Source organism: Populus nigra, chromosome 7 (assembly GCF_951802175.1).
Source record: "Populus nigra chromosome 7, ddPopNigr1.1, whole genome shotgun sequence".
NCBI classification, from domain to species: domain Eukaryota; kingdom Viridiplantae; phylum Streptophyta; class Magnoliopsida; order Malpighiales; family Salicaceae; genus Populus; species Populus nigra.
This window is the reverse complement of record NC_084858.1, coordinates 13,963,532-13,984,688: the sequence shown is the minus strand read 5'-3', so window position 1 is coordinate 13,984,688 and position 21,157 is coordinate 13,963,532. Positions and strand designations below refer to the sequence as shown.

Genomic DNA, 21,157 nt, shown 5'->3' with positions numbered 1-21,157 from the left:
AGACTTATGTTTTGGATAGTTAGTTAATCTTTTGATTTTAGTAATTTGATATATTTTTCCTAGCCAAGGTGGTTAGAGACAGGTGCTTGATACTTGTAAAATATCCTGATGATCCAAAAAATCAAAGTAGCTTGAGGGCACGGCTTATGTCTTAGACAATTAGTTAATCTCTTGGTTCTGACGATTAGATCCATTCTTCCTAGCCAAGGTGATTGAAGGCGAGTGTTTGATACCTGCAAAATGTCACATTTGGTGAATTTAGAGACTCTATAATGATTAAGTTAGTGACTTTTTAAGAGAAAATACAATAATATTACATAAATATATTTTGAAAATAAATATGCAATAGAGAATGAAGATTTATATCATTTTGTTTAAAGGATTCATGATTTATTTATAGCCCATGAGTGTTTTTATGAATATGAGGGGCTAAAGTGTAATATTGCTCTGATAGTATTAAAAAGTGAAATTATTTGAGCACGATCTAATGGTTGGATAAAAAATCATGGCTCTTTTGAGCCGTTATTTTGGTCTAGCGCGATTAGACTTTCTCTTGGACCTAGACCTATCCCACTAGTCCATAAATATATCTGCTAGGCCATCCACGTAATCTATCTAGGACAAATCCTCATCTAATTATGGCAGACCCTCACCTGACTGTCTATAATCACCCGTGCAATAATCAAGGCTTGATAAACAAACTTTAAAGCTGTCATTGTTGAGTCAATCATCGCTAGTTTGTCAGCTAATACCTTAAATTTATGTAGATAGACTGTGGTAGATTCGGTCCCCATCCTTGTTCACTTAAACTCGTTTCAGAGTTTATATACATGTGTTACAGACACAGACGCATAGTGTTCCTTTAGGACTTCCCATGTCTCATGACAAGTTTGCATGCCAATAAGATTAGGAAGAACTCCAACCAAGATGGTTGATTGCAGGCAAGTAAGAGGATGTCGATCCATAAGCTTCCATTCGTCATACAATAATGGATTTGGTGTGAGAATAGCATCTGGATTTGTGATGGGTTATGCTAGACTTGGAGTGCACCCATCTACATGTTCGAAGTATCCCATGAAACAAACTTTGTAGAGTTTGCTGTTACATTATTTGTAGATAAGAACAAACTAAAACAAAAGAGATATCCCATGAAATATTTAGGAGGTTATTAGTTCGATAGCAGAACTATTCCACAGTAGGAACTTTGCTAATGACATCTGATTTAATGAGATAGATATAAAATAACGTGTATTTTGATACTGCTTCGGAAGGTCGGTCTCAAGACTTGTAGCAAACTATCATGAAATGTCTGAACACTACTTAATGTTTGTCATAGCGTGTCAAAGAATCATCTCAACCCAATAGCTTAAGCTCTTAGGTGAGGTCCATTGGGTTGAGATGGTTCTTTGACATGGTATCAGAGCTTTAATGACCAAGCGATCAGGAGTTCGAATCTCACCATTCCCATTTATTTGATAAAAATTAAGCACAAGGTAAAGTGGACCTGTGCAAGTTTCAAGCCCAAAGGGCTTTCACTAAAAGGGGTGTGTTAGAGAATAATATAAATCATATCCTGGGACCTCATCTAAGAGCTTAAGCTATTGGGTTGAGATAGTTCTTTGACATAGCGCATACCTTCATTCATTCATTCATTCTTGTTTTTGTTGACTTTTCATGGTAGCTAGATATGATGTAGAAGATTTTGAATTAGGAGTTAAGCTAATAGATATAGAATTGATCAAGTCCAAAAAAAAGTTTGAACTCATCAAATAGGTTTTCTAATAAAAGCGGATATAATAATTTAATCAACTGTTGATGCTTAAATTATGCAGAGTTTTCTACACTATAAATAGTTAGGTAGGTCGTTTTAATGCCCAAAATTAGCCTAGAATATGTTGTTTGTTGATTTGTTTTTTTAATTTTTCTAGATATATTCTGATTTTTTTTTCAATTTTTCTTTGTTATTTTCGGGTGTTTTTTTCTTTTCAACTTGGGTTGGTTAAATATTTATCTAATTAGTTGTAAGTTTATTTTTTTTCATAACAGTTTATCAAAATATTATTTAAATATTTTATCTTTTTATGTGAGAATATCAGTATAGTTTATCAAAATAGGGCTGTATATGATTTTCATTATATTTTTAACTAATTTTTTTTTCAGAGAGTGGATGTTCATGCTAAAACAATTATTCTTTATTGATAGTATAGAGAAATAGTGGCAGTAATAGAGAGATAAAGACAGTAATAGAGTGATAACGATGACGGTGTGGTAGCAATGGAAATATATAAGACGATTAATTATAATTTACCAGTCAAAACAATTGTTCAAAGAAATATCAAGAAAGGGAAGGATTGCTAGCTTCATTGGTTTTTGATTTTGTTTCATCGCTCCTATTACAATGGTTTCGCCGCTGGTTGTGGAAGAACAAGATCCAATACCTTACTTTTCGATGTCTTTAAATTTAATGCACGTAGGATTTCAGTTTGGAAAGCCTCTTAGGGCTTTTTCTTTAAAGAAAATTGGAGATGGTGCGTAAAGTCAACTTCAAGATAAGAGAAACTTTCAATTTTATCAATGTCTAGTAGTTAGCATATTCAGAGAACATCTCACAAGCTTAATTCAATTGCACCGTTTGTTTTTTATTATATTATATTATGTATTATATATAGGCTTGTATATATTAAGAAAAAATTTATTATTTTTATGTTGTAATTTCTATATTAATTACTGTATATTGCTCTCTCTCTCTCTCTCTCTCTATATATATATATATATATATATAAACTAACTAATAGGATAATTAAACCTTTTATTATTCTTAATTTGGTATCAGAACCATTACACTTTAAAAATCTCTTTCCTTAGACTCATTATCTCAGCCTACGGTGCATGCTTCTTCTTCTCCCTCTATCTTGGAAGCTTCCCTTGCTGTTTTCATGAATCCTTGGACCTTTTCTTCTCCCTCTTGTGGTCGATCAAAACTGATTTTGATATATATATGACGATGGATTTCATATCATAAGGTGTTTGGCCCATTAGTAATAAGCTACGTGAAGAGATTACAGGTCCGAATCATTCCTCCATATAATTTTGTTTAAGAAAGTAAGACAATAGATTTTCTTATTATTTTTATTTTTAGTCTAATGATACCAGTTACTCACGTCAGTTCCCTATCTATACGCTAATTGTCAATCTGATCATTATACTAGTACCCTTTTAATTAAAAATCCATTATTGTGAATTTTTAATAAATTAGGTATTTTTTTTTATCTTTTCTGTACAACAAAGGCACTTTTAAGGGAAAAATATTTTGGATTATAATTTTTTATTAAGAGGAAAACCTTGACTGATTTAGATGGGACCTAGATGAAGATTTACGATACATTGGGGATCCAATTGAAAAGCAATACTACACGGGGAGTCGATTAATGAAAAGTGGGCTGATGATAGTAAGGTTTGGGATGTGATGAGCTGCATAACATCACATGTTCAGTTTCAAGTTCGGTATGCTTCCTACGAGAAAATTAATATGGAGTCGAAGTCCTTGTCCGAATAATACGGTACTTCGTCCTTCCTCCTATTAATTAGGACAAGTAGTTGTAATATTAATTTCATATTAATTACTCCTCTAATTATTGTATTCGTAAGTTAAGGTTTTATTGCAAATTAACATGGGCGGTTGTTCAAAGCCAGAACCGGACTGGATTAGATAATCCTAATCCTAATCCAAAAAGAGATCGTTTAATTCCTTGTAATGTAATGGTAGATTCTAACCACTATAAATACAAGGTAACAGCTACGACCTTCTCAACATTCATTATCACTAACACAACATTCGTTTCTCGCTTTTGCTTACTGCTTCCTTTGCTCTCAAATAATGGGTGCTGGTGGTTTTGTTGCCGGTGATGTTAAAAACTATCCCGGAAAGGTCACTCGGCATGTGGTAAATGCTTGTGTGCTAGGAGCCATGGGAGGATTAATTTTCGGATACGACCTTGGTATCTCGGGTGGTGTGACGTCTATGGCTCCCTTTTTGAATAAATTTTTCCCAGATGTTTATCGTAAGGAAGCATTAGATACATCCACTAATCAATATTGCAGATTTAACGATATGGGGCTAACCTTGTTCACATCTTCATTATACCTGGCTGCATTAATTGCATCTTTTGGAGCTTCTTATATCACAAGGACGTGGGGTCGGAAAAGAACAATGCTCCTTGGTGGCATCGTATTTTTCATCGGAGCTGCTCTCAATGCCGGCGCTGTGGACCTCTCAATGCTCATCGCCGGTCGCATTCTCTTAGGTGTTGGGGTTGGTTTTTCAACTCAGGTAATCAGCCCTTCTATCTATAATGAAAAGATCAGTGCTCTTCGGTGGCATCATGTTTTTCGTCGGCGCTTTATATATCATGCATTCTAAATGCTAAACTAATTGTAAATTTTTGTTTTGATATCGATCAGTCTGTGCCGCTCTATGTCTCCGAGATGGCTCCACAACAACATCGTGGTGCTTTCAACATTGTGTTCCAACTCGCAATCACTATTGGCATTTTCATAGCTAATCTTGTCAATTACTTGACACCTAAGATTGCTGGAAACCAAGCATGGCGTTACAGCTTAGGCGGAGCGACCATTCCTGCTGCCCTCATCTGTCTCTCAGCGCTTAAACTGGATGACACTCCAAACTCGTTGTTGGAGCAAGGCAAAGCTGAAAAAGCTCGAGAAATACTTAGAAAGATACGTGGCCTTAACGACAAGGAAATTGAGTCTGAGTTTCAAGATTTAGTCACGGCCAGTGAGGCAGCTAAGCAAGTGGAGCATCCCTGGACTAGAATCCTTAAGAGACAGTTTCGGCCGCAACTGACCATGGCTGTAGCTATTCCGTTTTTCCAACAACTTACTGGGATGAATGTGGTCATGTTCTATGCTCCTGTCCTCCTCCAGAGTATTGGTTTTGAAAGTAATGCTTCCCTCTTATCCACGGTTATCACCGGCGCTGTTAACATTCTTGCCACCGGTGTTTCAATCTATGGCAGTGATAAGTCTGGAAGAAGATCTCTGTTTCTTTCAGGTGGAGCTGTAATGTTTGTATTTCAGGTAATTAAGAATTATCTGTAGCCTGGAGATAAAATTGTTCGCTTGTGTAGTTTGGTTTGCATATACTACTACCACTACTTGGATATCTTATGTAAATCAATGTTACATGTGCAGGTTGCGCTCGCAGTTTTAATCGGATCCAAGTTTGGAACATCTGGAGATGTGGTTCAATTGCCAAAGTGGTATGCCGGTATAGTTGTAGCATGCATCTGCTTATTTGTTTCTGCCTTTGCGTGGTCATGGGGGCCTTTGGGATGGCTAGTTCCGAGTGAAATATTTCCGCTAGAAATTCGATCAGCCGGGCAAAGCATCACCGTGGCAGTCAACATGTTATTCACTTTCTTCATAGCTCAGCTTTTCCTCGCAATGCTTTGCCACTTCAAATTTGGTTTGTTCATCTTCTTTGCAATCTTTGTGGCAATCATGAGTACCTTCATCTTTTTCTTTTTGCCTGAGACGATGAACATCCCCATTGAAGAGATGTCTAAAGTGTGGAAGCAACATTGGTATTGGAGGAGATTCGTGACTGAAGATGATGATCGACGAGCTTTGGATGTCATGGTCTAGGAATATCATCTTTTAATTCGCTTCTTTTCTTTATTTTCTTTCTACTAGTTTTTTTCTATTTGATTAAACGTCATTAGCTCATGTAATGTGGACTTCTCAGGAAAATGTTGGAGGAGATTAAAGTTTAGACCTTAATTTCATTAGATATCTAAGTGTATTTGCTAATGAGTTCAATATCCAGTATGAGTACTATCTTCCAATTATTATTCTTGGACTAATTGCGGTGCGAGAGTTTATTGCAAATTTGGATGCTCTTCCCTTGAAATGAGATTGCCTAATTGAATGAGATTTGTCAAATTTGGTTCAAAGATCTTCTTTACAAGCATATCTAAACCGAGGTGATGTTATTGCAATTTTAGAAAATATATTGTAAACATTTTAATTGCAGAAATAAGGAATAATAAAGCTTTAAATACAAAAGATTCATCATTAACAACAACAAAAGATTCATCATTAACAACAACAAAAGATTTATTACTTTGAAGTGCTTCAACAAACCTTTTTTAAAGTTGCATCTAAACCAAGGTGGTCTTGTTGCAATCTTGAGAGTCATATTACTACTTGCACAAGTGAGGAGCAATGAGTCTTTAAGAACAAATAATTAATCCTTGACAACATCAAAAGATTCATTACTTTAAAACTCGACCTTTTATTTTAATTTAAGTATAGTTAATTTTACTATTAGTATGCATGCCAGTTTTTCCAATTTTATACTAATTACAAATTTGAATAAATACTTAGCATGCATGCTAGTATTCTATTATTATTTTTGTGTTGAAAGCATGTTTGTCATTAAACATCATTGCTCACTAGTCTAACATATATATATATATATATATATATATATATATATATATATATATATATATATAAACTTTGTTTTACAATCTCAAGGCTCACTAGTCTAGAGCTTGGGTTCATCTTATTACATAATCTATGATTCAAAGATCTTATTTAGAAGCAGATCTAAATCAAGGTGGTGGTGTTCGAATTTTAGGAGGCATATTACAAACATCCTAGTTACATAAATCAGGAATAATAAATCTTTAAGGACAGATGGTTCATCCTTAACAACAACAAAAAATTCATTACTTTAAAGTGCTTCAAAAAAACTTGTTTAGAAGTGTATTTAAACTAATATGGTCTTGTTAGAATCTTGAGAGGCATATTGCAAACAACCTAATTGCACAAGTGGGGAGGAATAAAGCCTTAAAATTTTCAACATTGTACCTTTAGGAACCAATTTAGTATGCACAATTTCAAAAGCATGAATATTCCTATCTCTATAATATTTTGCCTCGATGAATGGTTCAACCATATTTTTTTATCGTGAAAACTATCTTCTCTATCTTGACTATTATCAGCATCTCATTCATAATATATTTCAAGCATTGGTGGAATGAGAAAGCTACTGCTCCGGTCGCATGAATCCATGGTCTTCCCAACAATATGATGTAAGATGGATGAATGTCCATCATCTTCAATGTTCATGGTCTTTATTTAATTAAACATTAGCTGTAATATGGACTTCTCAAGAAAATGTTATAGGATATTAAAGTTTAAACCTAAATTTTATTAGATATATATATATTTATTTATTAATGAGTTCAATATCAAATACGAGCAGTATCTTTCAATTATTATTAGACGAATTGCGGTGTGAGATTTTATTGCAAATTTGTTTGCTCTTCCCTTGAAATGATAACCAGATCTACTCACTTGGGTTCCTTGTATTTGGCTTGCTCAGAAATAGAGGCAAAATCGATTTCTGAAGCTTGAAGGAGGACCCTGTCTCTTATCTTAGAAATGACATTTTATCAGATAAAATATGTTATAAAAGAAGTAAAATTTTGTAGAACATATTTTATCTGACAGAATGCTATGGATAAGGATTATTTGTTGCGGAATAATAAATAAAGAGAATTATAGAAAAAAAAAAGGAGGAAGCTTTTAGACAAAGAAGTTAAGAATTGAAAGTAAAGAAAAAGAAAAATGAGAATTGGAACTTTTTAATCAATTCATCAAAAACTTCATATCATTTAGAAAAGTAGGATATAAATACTAAAACCCTAACTAGAACAAGCAATTGGGTTTATAGCCTACTAAATAAAATACCCAACAATAATTAAATCAAACCCAATAAATAAATTCTAATTAATAAACCTCAACTAAAAATTCATATAAATTAAACTAAAACATAAGTTAAAGCTAACCTCTTAATGGTTTAGGTTACCATTCATCATCTATAATCATCCAAGTACATAAACAATCTCTCAGGTTTAGTGTCCTCAACATTCTTGGTACCATTTTTTATATGAGATAGAGAACTTAAAAATCTTAATAATAATAAGCAGCCGGGGATGAACGCATATAACATTGGATTGATTGACTAGTAGGCACCGTAACACAAGCCAAAAGAACGAGGGGTGATACAAAGAATTGAACATGTTTCCAAGATCATTTCCAATAGGATCATGCCAGTCATTGTCACGACTCGATTCCCAGATCCATGACCGGCACATAGGCAAGGTCCTTCTCCAAGGTTCCAAACCTATACGAACCCACACTTACATATGAACTTATCCTTTAAATAACGAAAGTAGAGTTCAATGCAATACTAATAACAAAATTAACTTCCTAATATAATTTGATTGTCTTAATACAAGAGTTAATACAAATTCATAGTTATGGAATACTAACTAGACATAGAGGAAAAGTATTAATTGCAACCAAAAGAGAAAGTTTTGAAGGTTCAACAAAACTGACTTGCTAATAAGTTATAAGCTTGAAAAAGATAAATAATGAAAGAGTGAGTTCAATAACGTAGTGAGTAGATAATGTTCAATATAAAGCCATATACAATTATGGCTTTATATTCTTATAGGAGAGTTTCTCAAATTAGCCATAACAAGAGTATCATAAGGCAAAGCTCATTAGAAAATAAAATGCAATGAGCATGAGACTTTGTAATGTGAGATGATAAGTCCACACAGATTAGTGACTTCCCCGACCATCTAGGATTCAGATACCATATGCACAAAGATTAACATTATCCTGTTAGCATGAGTATTCTGACTGACATACCATAGTTTCATATGATCATAATCAAACAAATAAATTCATATCTCAAGGCTCAACTTATGACATCAATCAAATAAGAAGTTATCAATTCAAAAGTATATATTGGCTCATATCAAGAATTAAGATTCAACAATTGATTATGCTTTATTGTAACAAAGATAATAATCAACATGTGTGCACGCGCACTAGCCCGCGCGCGCGCACACACACACACATATATATATATATATATCATCAAGAAGTATGATCCAATTCACATTAACAATCCAAATATTTATACTATTTCTCATGCATATGGAAAATTATCCACTCACTTAACTCAAAATCAAACAGAACTTGAAGATACTGAAAGAAAGAAATCCTATTGATGTCTCGCATGTAGAATATCAGGATTATCTAAATACAAAAGAAGACATACTTAAAAACGACTCGAAAAGAACTTACAACCTATATAATACACTTAACTAAGGGTGTAACTCATATCCTTATATGTTTATGAACAAAACTAGTTATTTTTTTCAAAAACTCAAAAATTAAATGGTTTTTCCTGAAATCTAATTCATAAGAAAACTAATTATAAAACTTGATAATATTTCACTAAATAACCCTTAATTATTCATCAAACCAATCTGAAAAATCTAATATTACATCTAGGGAACAATTTGGAATTTTTTCAAATTTTTAGGGGTTGAATTGTAATTTTATCAAATTAGATGATCAAAATAAAAATATTATAATTAATAACTATACCAGAATTTTATTCATAATTCATCTTTAATTCTGTTCGGAATCTCAAATTATGCTTGTTATCATTCATTTATTTTTCTCTCTTTTCTCCTCTTCTTCTCCATCTCAGACGATGGGCGATATCTCAAGGAAAGAAGCCGCTGATTAGAAACTGCACGAGTCTAGTTTTAAAGGGGATTCCACGGGAGGTGAGTGGGTCAGATGGGGAAGGTAAAGAGAGAGTCTACTGAGCCACTTGGCACAGGATTAGCTCTGCGGCAGAATCAGTCAGAGCTCCAATGGAGTGGGGTAGATAGTTTCAGCCAAGTTCAGGTGGGGTTATTTTTTTCTGCTTATATTCAATGGAAATGGAGGTGTGGACAGTTTCAATATTGACGATCTAAGCAGCTTCTAAAGAAAACAAAACTAATTCGAAGATGACGTGAGAACAACTGCTTGGCAGCGAATTCAATATTGATGACCATGCATGCTCACCACAGAAGAAAAATAATAATATCCACTTTGATTTTTTAATGGATATCACGCAAATCATTAATGATTTTTGTAGTACAATAATGACATGATTATGGATAAAAATCAAATTAACAAAAAAAATAAGATATTTAATTATTCGATGATTAATAATATATGTATCACCTTCAAAATATTATATAAATATTGTACATTAAGAATTAATGGAATTCTCTTAAGAAGTGATGAAGCAAAGATTGCATTGCTTTAAACTTTATGTGTTTGAGAATGTGATTGGAATTATTTTTTAAAGTATTTTTTATTTAAAAATATATATAAATAATATTTTTTTATTTTTTAAAAATTATTTTTAATATTAATATATCAAAATAATTTGAAAATACTAAAAAAATATTAATTTAAAACAAAAAAATAAAATTCAATTCAATTTTTTTAAAAAATATTTTTAAAACATAAAAATAAACGGAATCATTAGTTATACTAACCACAATACTACAATTTTCTTCGAGTTTTTTTTCAACCTGGTGGTTGGTTTGCAGAACTTTTTCCCTGCATATGCTGTAGCACACTCAAACATTTGAACGTAAATCACTAAGGTATATAAGATGGTTATTTTTAAAAATATTTTTTATTTAAAAATATATTAAAATAATTTTTTTTATTTTTTAAAATTTATTTCTAACACTACCATATTAAAACAATTCATAAACACAAAAAATAATTAATTTAAAATAAAAAATTAAAATTTAACAAAACTCTGGTTGACCCCACCCCCTAATTAATAAGCAAGTAGTTATCAACAATATTAACACAACCTGCCTACCACTTTGTCTGTCCATGTTCACCATAACATTAATTTATCCAATTTCTTGATGAACTATCAGGAATAGAATATCTTTTTTTTTCTCAATTATTTAATTATCACAAATCAATCAAATTATGTATCTCAATCTTTCCCTCAATTATATATTTTTGTGAATATTCACAACAGTAAAGAAAAAGTAATGAATCATATTTCGATAAATAAACAAATGGGATTTTATTTTAGGCTATTAGTTTCGATATCCACCGGGGAAAAAGAAAGTTTGAAGCATGGAGGGTGACATGCTACCGGTAGGTAAGTTTACTATTGTACACCGTGGGGCCACGAAATTGAATTTTGCAAGCTACAACAAATAAAGACAGCACTCTTTACCAAAAAAAAAAAAAAGAATAGAAATGCTAACCCATAGATAAGATAAATCCATCTCAAAGGTTGTTAAGAAGTCTATTTCATTATTAAAAAAAAATTAAGATGAATATTTTAAAAAATTATAATGCTAACCCATAGGTAAGATAAATTCATCTCAAAGGTGGTTAAGAAGTTTATTTCTTTAATTTTTTTTTAAAAAATAAGATGAATATTAAAAGAAATTATTAAATTTTTTTAATACATTAAATTGCTGTGAAAATGTGTTTTTAAAACTATTAAAAAAAATAGTATTGATTAACTTGCAAACCAGCTGAAAATTCAAAAAAAAATCAAATGTAAGATCATGAGAATGGAACATAAATAAGACTAGTTAGAGGTGACATTCCTGAAAGTCATTCTATCTATTTAAAAATGTGATTGTGTTTATGTTTTAAAATACTTTTTATGTAAAAAAATATCAAAATAATATTTTTTTATTTTTTAAAAAATATTTTTTAATCAATACATCAAAATAATTCAAAACACCCAAAAAAAAAAAAATTATTTTTTACACCCGTTTCCTAACCGTAAAAGCTTCAACCTCCATCATTAAAAGTCATGAAAGTGATGGTTATAGACTTCCACTTCTCGTTAGGCAGAGAAACAGAAAGTACTCCTCGAATGCCCTTACAAAACTGTTCCAAATTAAACAGGCCCCCCGCCAGAAGTCATCGTCCTTAAATGTTGCTTCCAGTTTTTCGAACTACTTTGTAACTATATGTAGAAATTGATGCTACCTTTTGAATTATTACGCCATCCAAGGAAGCACTGTTCCTGACCCCATTAGCCACCTACCCTTGTATGATCTGCTTTGGTCTCCACGATGCTATACTCATATCCAAGGAAAGTTTGTGCTGGGAACGTCGTCATCTTTTTTTGTGTTCCATTACAAAATATCGATTTTTTTTTTTTAATTTGCAGAAGCAGCATTGCAGAGTCAAAATGTAATGTCTGTACCTTTCCTGGGTCAGTTGGCCAAAGATAATGGTGGTTTGGGAAGAAAGAGAATCGATATCTAAAATTATACGTTAACTTTTGATCTCGGACTGCATCATCATTACCAAGAATGGCAAGGAAGTTCTGGAGAAAAATAAAGGGTAATTTGATTTTGCACGAAGAGAAACAAAAGATTCGATGATGATAGTGATGATGATTTAATTAAAAATCCGTACACTCGTACATACCAAAAGTAATTTTTAATTACTTCGTAGATTTAATTAAAGATAAAAATCAAAGGATCCATCTATTGGTGAAACTTGAAAGGGTTTTTTGCCTATGTTTATGATCAAAGGTTATTTTTAAGGATTTTGATGAATCAAATTGTTCAAGTGATTTTCGTTCTGATGATTAATGGTAGTTTTAGATAAGTTTATATAAAATAAAAGTTTTTTTTTTCAAATAATTCCAAGGATATTTTTATATCTTCATAAAATATTTATAATACATTTAAGAAAATAAATTCAGATTTGACTAAAAAAAATAAAGAAGTTTCTTGATGGCACTACCTATCTCCTTTTGTCTGGGGAGGCCTAATGCCTATGATCAATGCAGAGGTTATCGAACCGCCAAATGTCATGAAAATGGTAGTGCCGTCTTTGATCTTTCGTTTCTGTTGTTTTACCAAAACTTCGTTCAAGCACTTCTGGTTCTTCTGTCTGCTCTCTCTGTCTCTCTTTCCTCCATTGTCTATTCCTTATCCTCCACTCCAATCTCTGCTCCACAAATCATCCTTGTCTTATCCTTGACTGCTAATTTAGGAAACAAAACCAAATATGGAACAAGATCCCATTTATCAGTTCCTTATTTGAGTTCCTGTTGACTTTATAGCGAGCAGATTGTGCACTCCTGCAGCCACAAATTTCAATCATAAACAAAACCCGCTATTTCTTTTTCCTTTCTTTTGTCTCTCAATCAATCTGCAATGGAGAAATCTGGTTATGGTCGTGATGGTATTTACAGGTCACTAAGACCAAAACTTGTCCTTCCTAAGGATCCTAACCTTTCTTTGGTCTCGTTTCTTTTTAGAAACTCCAATTCTTACCCTCATAAACCGGCTCTTATTGATGCGGATTTGTCTATAACCTTATCTTTTTCAGAGCTCAAATCCATTGTCATCAAGGTCGCTCATGGATTACTCAACCTGGGCATCTCTAAAAATGATGTTGTTCTTATCTTTGCTCCCAATTCTTACCAATTCCCTATCTGTTTCTTGGCTATCACTTCCACTGGTGCTATTGCAACAACTGCAAATCCTCTTTATACAACCTCAGAACTTTCGAAACAGATTAAAGATTCTAATCCCAAGTTGATTATTACAGTCCCTGAATTGTGGGACAAAGTGAAAGGTTTCAATTTGCCTGCTGTCTTTTTAGGACCCAAACGAGTGTCTTTGCCGTTGGAGTCAGGTTCTAGAATCACAAGTTTCGATTCTTTGGTTGGGTTAGGAGGATCTAATTCTCAGTTTCCTTCGAGTAATGTGAAGCAAAGTGATATATCTACGCTTTTGTATTCGTCAGGGACTACAGGGGTTAGTAAAGGAGTGATTTTGACACATGGGAATTTCATTGCTGCTTCTTTAATGGTCACTATGGATCAAGTAATGGCAGGTGAGATGCACGATGTTTTCCTTTGTTTCTTGCCCATGTTTCATGTGTTTGGATTGGCTGTGATCACTTACTCACAGCTACAAATGGGAAATGCTGTTGTGTCAATGGGAAAGTTTGCATTTGAGATGGTTTTGAAGACTATTGAGAAGCACAGAGTGACCCATATGTGGGTTGTGCCTCCAGTGGTGCTTGCTTTGGCTAAACAGGATATGGTTAAGAAGTATGACCTTTCGTCGTTGAGAAATATTGGTTCTGGTGCTGCCCCTCTGGGAAAAGATTTGATGAAGGAATGTGCCAAGAATTTGCCTGATACTATAATTTCTCAGGTAGTTGATATTGCTGGTTTTAATGCTTAAGAAAATCATAATTCATGTTTAAGAAAATATGAAATGTTTCGAAGTTCACGTTTATGCACAGAAATCATTTCCTTTTGATTTGGAAAAAAAGAAAAGAAAAGAATTTCTTCTTTCTGAATCAAGATGTTCTCTGTGGTTTTAGGGCTATGGCATGACTGAAACTTGTGGCATTGTATCAGTGGAGGATTCGAGACTAGGTGTTCGACATTCTGGCTCTGCTGGAATACTTGCTGCAGGAATTGAGGCCCAGATAGTCAGTGTGGAAACTCTAAAGCCTCTCCCTCCTAATCAGTTAGGGGAAATATGGGTTAGGGGACCCAATATGATGAGAGGTAAGATGCCATCTAGCATGCTTCAATGAGAAGCTTTCAGTTCTTGCGCAAATGGCTGTGTTAGAACAAAAACTAAATGTTGTCCAACTAGGAAAAATAATGAGATGACTAATTTGGATTAAAATTAGATTATCTTGACGGAATAACATCTGAAATATCCATTTAACTAAAGCCACCATATTTGTGCAATCCATTGGCAGGTTATTTCAATAACCCGCAAGCCACAAAAGATACCATAGATAAGAAGGGTTGGGTCCATACTGGAGATCTTGGATATTTTGATGATGATGGACAACTTTTTGTGGTCGATCGGATTAAAGAGCTCATCAAGTATAAAGGTTTTCAGGTACTATCTAGTAAAGGAAATTCCTAAATATATGTAAAATTGTTTATTGCCTGAAGAAATACATTGCAACATTACTCACGCACTTTGGCTATTCTGAGCTGAATGGCTTCTGAATGGTCTTGACATTTTCTTGATCGATTTTCACTAGGTTGCACCTGCAGAACTGGAAGGGCTGCTAGTTTCTCATCCTCAAATTTTGGATGCTGTTGTCATCCCGTAAGTTGAACACAAGGATTTGTGGCACTGACATCAGCGGACTCGTGAAAACTACTTTAATGTGCATGTATATCTTAAGTTCATGCTGCTGATTATTTGCATCACTTACTCGCTGTAGATATCCTGATGCTGAAGCTGGTGAGGTCCCAGTTGCATATGTTGTGCGCTCACCCAATAGCGCACTGACTGAAGTAGATGTTCAGGAATTTATTGCTGATCAAGTAAGTGGCAGATTATGGAGAGTAGTGCGCTTTCTTGAGAATCATAATTCATTTAGTAGAATACTGTTCGGTTTGATTCATCTTCTATCTCCTCTTTGGAAATATGAATTCTGAATTCCATTGGATTGCAGAAAACTTAGGGGAACTTGGTCTGCACAACTATCAAAGATTAGGCAACACATAGTAATGTAGTAATATCACTATTCTAACTCTCGGATTCTGTTTTCTAAAATAAATTCATGCCATCTAGTTCTCAAAGCTATGCTGAGTCCTCCATAATTGTCAGTCCAGTAGCTCTGTAGTTGTTGCTCGTTCAAAAAATGACATCTTTTTTCTTTAACTTGCATGTGATGTTTGGATAAGTTTTTTTCTGTAACTTACAATCGATTTTCTTCTATGAAGTGGAAATACTTAACGCATATGCACTCTCTGCATGGAATACATATTTATTTTTTTCTGCGATAAGTACGCCATGGCCGACACTTTGTTCAGCTCACCATCAACGACCCCTCTCTCTGTTTTGCAGGTTGCACCTTTCAAAAGATTGCGGAAGGTGACTTTCATAAATACTGTACCTAAATCAGCTTCAGGAAAAATCCTCAGAAGAGAGCTCATTCAGCAAGTAAAATCCAAGATATGAGGTTCCACGGTCCCTTCGCAGATACTTGGCTTGCAGGAGAATCGACCTGGATTCTTAACTTGGCTTCCATTTCTCTTCTTGTTGTTGAATGAAAAAGGATTTTTATTTAAGATTTCCAGTTACTAAGTAAATTGTTTTTTCAACATGTTATGGAAGTTACTATCAGTCTCAAGTAAACTACTGTTCTTCAAATGTTGCCCAAGGCTTACTTCAGGCACTAGGATTCACTGGATGTCGTAAGTCCAAAGCATGATCCGCCATTGAGTAGCATCAACAAAATGCTGTCTATCACAACTATCTAGACAATTGATGAGTAGTAGTTGTACTCAGAACAATAAAACTATTCCTCGATCGCAAGAAGTCTATGAACCTAATTATTAAATATATGTGAAAAATAAAAACTACTAGCAAGAAGAGAGAAAATTAGCTAAAAGATAATTCAAAACCAATGTTGCTTCCGCACTCCACACATCCCTTCAATTGGTATGTTCTTTGTTTCTGGCAGGAAGAATTCAATGAAGTCATAATAGCCACAGAACATGCATAGAAGATGAACAAGCCAAATTTCCTGAGGCAAAGCATGGGGAAAAAAACAGTTGGTCAATCAAGAACGTACGCAAAATGTTAACCAAAACAGTGACGCTTTGCCCGGCAGAACAGAATTCTATTGGAAACACTTCACTTGGCTCCAAGCATCCCCATGATATGTGAAGGCAGCTACAAAGAAGCAAATACACGCCACAACAATCCCTGTCACGTCTCTTCCAAATTTCCTTAGCATTTAATGTGTACCGACGGCAGAGGTAAGCGAAGCATTATCTTTATAACCAATGCTTTGGAACAGCACATGAGCATATAACATGACCACATTTATGCCATCAAATTACTGGAAAAGTGGAATAAGTATAGCAATGGCCAATTATGGCCGAACTCTCTAACGAATATTACTCTAGGGATGCTTCACTTCATCAGCTGACTCACAGGCCACGATCAAATCTTGGTACCCAGTTATATTCCAACTTGAAGAAATTTTTACCTTCAATTGTTCGATAACAAGTTTATCACATGCTAAGCAACATGATGAACTCAACAACTTAATTTGATGCTTAACTGATCTGATCTTGTATATTCAAATTAATTATTTTTCATATGCCAGTCAAACAAGGTTTCAATCACAAAATTAGCAAGAAGAAAAAGGATGAAAATACTCTCTTTGCATGACAACAACGCATGTTTTATAGGCATACAAGACATCTTAACTTCAATTAAGATATTATATTCAAAATAATACTCCATTAAAAAAAAATACCTTGAATCATAAATAATTAAATAAACACAATATTAATTCAATAAGTTTTTTTCATGGTCATATTCAACCATTACTTTTTCTATTTAGGTGACCATTCACCTTCTTATAGTAAGGGTGAGAGTTGAAAAATCTCTTATAGTAACTAATAGGGCCAAGAAATCCATGCAAATATTTAACATTTTGAGGTTCAGACTAGTTGATATAAGACTCAAAAAAGGTTGAGCAAAGAAATTTGGATTCAAGCATAATTGAGTTTACTATTTATTTTTATGTTATCATGCATAACTCTCAATCTGACTGTTGGGTTGGGTTGAAACTTTACCAGAAATTTTCAAATATATTGTTCTATATTAGAATAAAATTTTAGGTCAATCAGAGTTTAGAAAGATCTTTTGATATAGGCCAACAGATGCAAAACAAATTTTATTTTTTGTTGTCGTTCGACTTATGAACTTTCTATTTGGAGAAGATTCTTTTCCTGATGATACAAAGATATTTAGCAACTTATGTTTTGGAGTTTCCTAATTTTACAATGATCTTTAATTGTTAGTGACACGATCAAAAAATTGATGTCTTATCCTAAGTGCAAGAGTGCCAAAATAATAAATAATCCGGCAATACCTGAGTCGAACCACAGAGAGGTGAACTGTATAAACAACAAATAAAAAAATAGATAATAACAGAAAATAAATTGAAGAGAGCTTTGAGATGTGATATTGATGTAAGGATTAAACAAGGACAAAACAATTGTCAATGTGAGAGGATCCACTAATGGTATTCCAAACAAGTATAGTATAAACTCTTTTTTATTATTTGACTGGAAACCATACACAAAGGAGGTTCCAATCGGATTATAAATTGTTAACATGATTACATTAATTATCTTATTCGAGTAATGTCAACACTTGTAAATGTTGTCAGGTATTCATAGTGATAACTTATGTTAACAACAAATCAAGTTCCTTTCATAGCATAGGTTTCGGTTATACCATACAGTTGGGCTATGAAAGTGCCAAGTATTTGTTGTACCAAGGGTTGTTCAACACAAATCTAGATTAACCATTTAACAAGCAAGGTATTAAGAGTGAGTAAAATAAAAAATACAAAATATGTTAGTATCAAACATTAAAGTCCATGTTGAGTTTACACTATATTTATTCTTACACCATTAGTGTAACCTTTTCACCTTGACATAATAAACTTAGCTAAACATTATGAATAAGAAAAACATAGATAAATAAGATAAGAACATAATTATATAAGTATAATAAAGAAAATAAAAAGCATAAACAAGAGAATAAGGAAAATATAACATGGAATAAAACTTGAACATTACAAAATACAAAGAAAGAGAGTAAGAGCAAGATCTCGATCTGAAAAACCAAGATGCCTAAATACATGGCAAATACCTCTTTTTATAGGCCAAAATTCAGAACTATTGATTTGATGACTAATTGTTGAGTGGGTGGCCACCTCTTGACTTGGTAACAATCTTTATCTTCTTGTCTGTAGAAATTGTCATTGCTAACATTAGAATTTGAACAAATAGTCCCATGAAAGTTCTAGGAAATTGTCTCATCTTTCCAACAAAACAAGAATCGGTGCATTTGGACTTCTAGAACTCGAGATATGAACTGCACACTAAACAATATCTAAGTTGCAGGACAGATTCTAACTTCTCCGTTGTTGCTACCATTTGAACTCAAAAATGGCACTTTTAAATCTTAGACTCTCATGAAAGTTTTAGGCCTATGTCCTAGCTTTCCATACATATAAACAAGACCTAAATCCAAGTTCTACAACTCCAGTTATGATCCAATAACCAAATGATGTTCCAGTTTGGATTGAACCAGCATCTCTTTTCTAAGCTTAGCCCTCTCTTTGTCTTCTCAATATCAGTAGTTAAACTCATTAATCAATCCTTTGATTTATATGATAGGCCTGCATTTAAGATGAACAATTACCATAAATTAAAGGTATCTTATATTATTAGATATGTTATTATAAAACATTATTTAGTTAAGAAGTTATTGATACTTCAAGTGCAAAATGATGATATAAAACCTTGATAAAAATGCACTTTTAAGTACTAATCAATCAACTACATAGTTTCCTAGTTCTACAAGGATCTTTAATTGGCATCTACATAGTTTCCAAGTGTGGTAATAATTCCTTGATGTTTCAAAATCCTTTTTTCTTACAATGATTCCTTATTTATCCTAACTACACAAGGAAATAAGAATTGGTGGTATTTAATGACATATTACTTTTTTTGTTTGGGGATATTTAAACTTGTTTCATAAAGAACTATATTTATTATTTGGGTTTTATGTTATTTTCATTATTAAAGACTTGTTTTAGTTTCAGTTAGGACTTTTACTTTAACTTGAGTTCATCACGACCTATTATTAGTCATTGTTTAGGTTTATTATGTGTTTTGGGCTTTAGTTTTTGTTAGGCTTTGTTTTGGGCCTTGGGTGTATTTTATTAGGGTTATTTAGAAGGAATGTATATTATTTTCTTTGTTGTATAATCCAATAGCCATGATGTTTTGAATAAACTTATGTTTTCCATTATGCAACACTTTTCTCTTTGTTGAGATAAAAAAAAAAAGTTTAATTTATCAAGGTATAATTGACCTTGAGGCATCTTCACATACTTTAGGTTCTTAATTCTCTATAATTAACGAGTCTAAGTTCAATTTTCAATATTTTTTATTCTTATATACATGGTTATCTTTGGGTTAAGGTTTCTATCCAAACCTGAATTTTAGCTTTCTTGGATTATTTATCTACTTCGTCATAGGTTTCTAGATCATTATATCTATAAGGTTCGAATCAGTTGGTATCAAAGGTAGGCTTTAAAAATTAGATTATACCCTTTATTACATTGTGTTTTATTTTAATTTCATGTCAATTCTTTTAGTTTCTCTTCTTCTTTGCTTCAACTCAAGTTTCTTGATGTCATGCGTTTATGGTTTGGGTTTTCTTTTTCTTTCTACTGTCTAATTTTTGTTATTGGGTCCTTTTATTAATAAAAAAAAGCTTTTATTTAGGTGCAATTTATCCTTTTAGAGTCAAATAAAAAAAAGAAAGAAAGAAACAATTAAATCGTAATTCTAGTTTATATAGGTTAATTCATTTGGGTAATAAAGTGAATTAAAGTTTTTAAGTTTGGTCTCATTAAAATCAATTCAAATTTGAGAACTTGGGTTAGAAATTTATTCCATAGTGTTTTTATATCATATTTTGCTTGTCTTTCATCTTATTTTTCAATTTATGTCATTTATTCATCAAGGGAGAGGAAATGAAGAAGGGTTCTCGCTCAAGAAAGCAAAGAGATATCCTATATGTTTTGGGTTTTAAGGCAAGAATTTTATAAGTTTAAAGAACTATTCTATAAATGACAAGCTTCATAGAGAGAGAGGAGCAACAATGCTGAAATGATGAAAAGATGAAGAGAAAAAAGGGTTGCTATTTTTATACAAAGTTGTTGGAGTTGAGTGTTGGCAAGAAAAAAGCTCTTGAGGCTTATACAAGTAACCTATGAAACATCCATTATACCTATTGGACAATAAAGGATAAATCATCTTGAAGAGACATGGAATGATATGATCCAAGAAAAGGTTGAGCAAGAAAAATCATATTTAAGTGTAATTATGCTTATTGTCCGCCTTTACACTATTAAACATAAATCTCAATCCGATAATTGGATCAGGCTATAATTTTACTAGGAGTTTCAAAATATATTTTTCTATATTGGGTTAAAATTTTAGATCAATTGGATCTCAAGAAGGTATTGTGATATAGGTTAGCATATGGAATATAGATTTTATTTGTTATTGTTTAACTTGTATGCCTTCTATTTAGAGAGGATTCTTCTCTTAATGATACAAGGGCATTCAACAACTTATTTTTTTTATGTTTTTAGTTTTATA

At 32.8% G+C, this 21,157-nt stretch overlaps 2 protein-coding genes across 2 annotated transcripts; both read left to right on the top strand.

The window, feature by feature from the left end:
* Nucleotides 1–3,849: 3,849 nt before the first annotated feature.
* LOC133698262 (sugar transport protein 1-like) lies at nt 3,850–5,807 on the top strand. Its single transcript, XM_062121132.1, has 3 exons — nt 3,850–4,330; nt 4,462–5,097; nt 5,212–5,807. The coding sequence occupies exons 1-3, from the start codon at nt 3,878–3,880 to the stop codon at nt 5,662–5,664; spliced, it is 1,542 nt and encodes a 513-aa protein (XP_061977116.1). The 5' UTR covers nt 3,850–3,877; the 3' UTR covers nt 5,665–5,807.
* Nucleotides 5,808–12,684: 6,877 nt separating this feature from the next.
* On the top strand, nt 12,685–16,103 carry LOC133699457 (probable CoA ligase CCL7). The gene is made up of 6 exons (XM_062122693.1): nt 12,685–14,126; nt 14,299–14,488; nt 14,689–14,834; nt 14,983–15,050; nt 15,169–15,271; nt 15,798–16,103. Exons 1-6 carry the CDS (start codon nt 13,116–13,118, stop codon nt 15,909–15,911), a joined length of 1,632 nt encoding a protein of 543 aa, XP_061978677.1. The 5' UTR covers nt 12,685–13,115; the 3' UTR covers nt 15,912–16,103.
* The last annotated feature ends 5,054 nt before the right edge of the window (nt 16,104–21,157 follow it).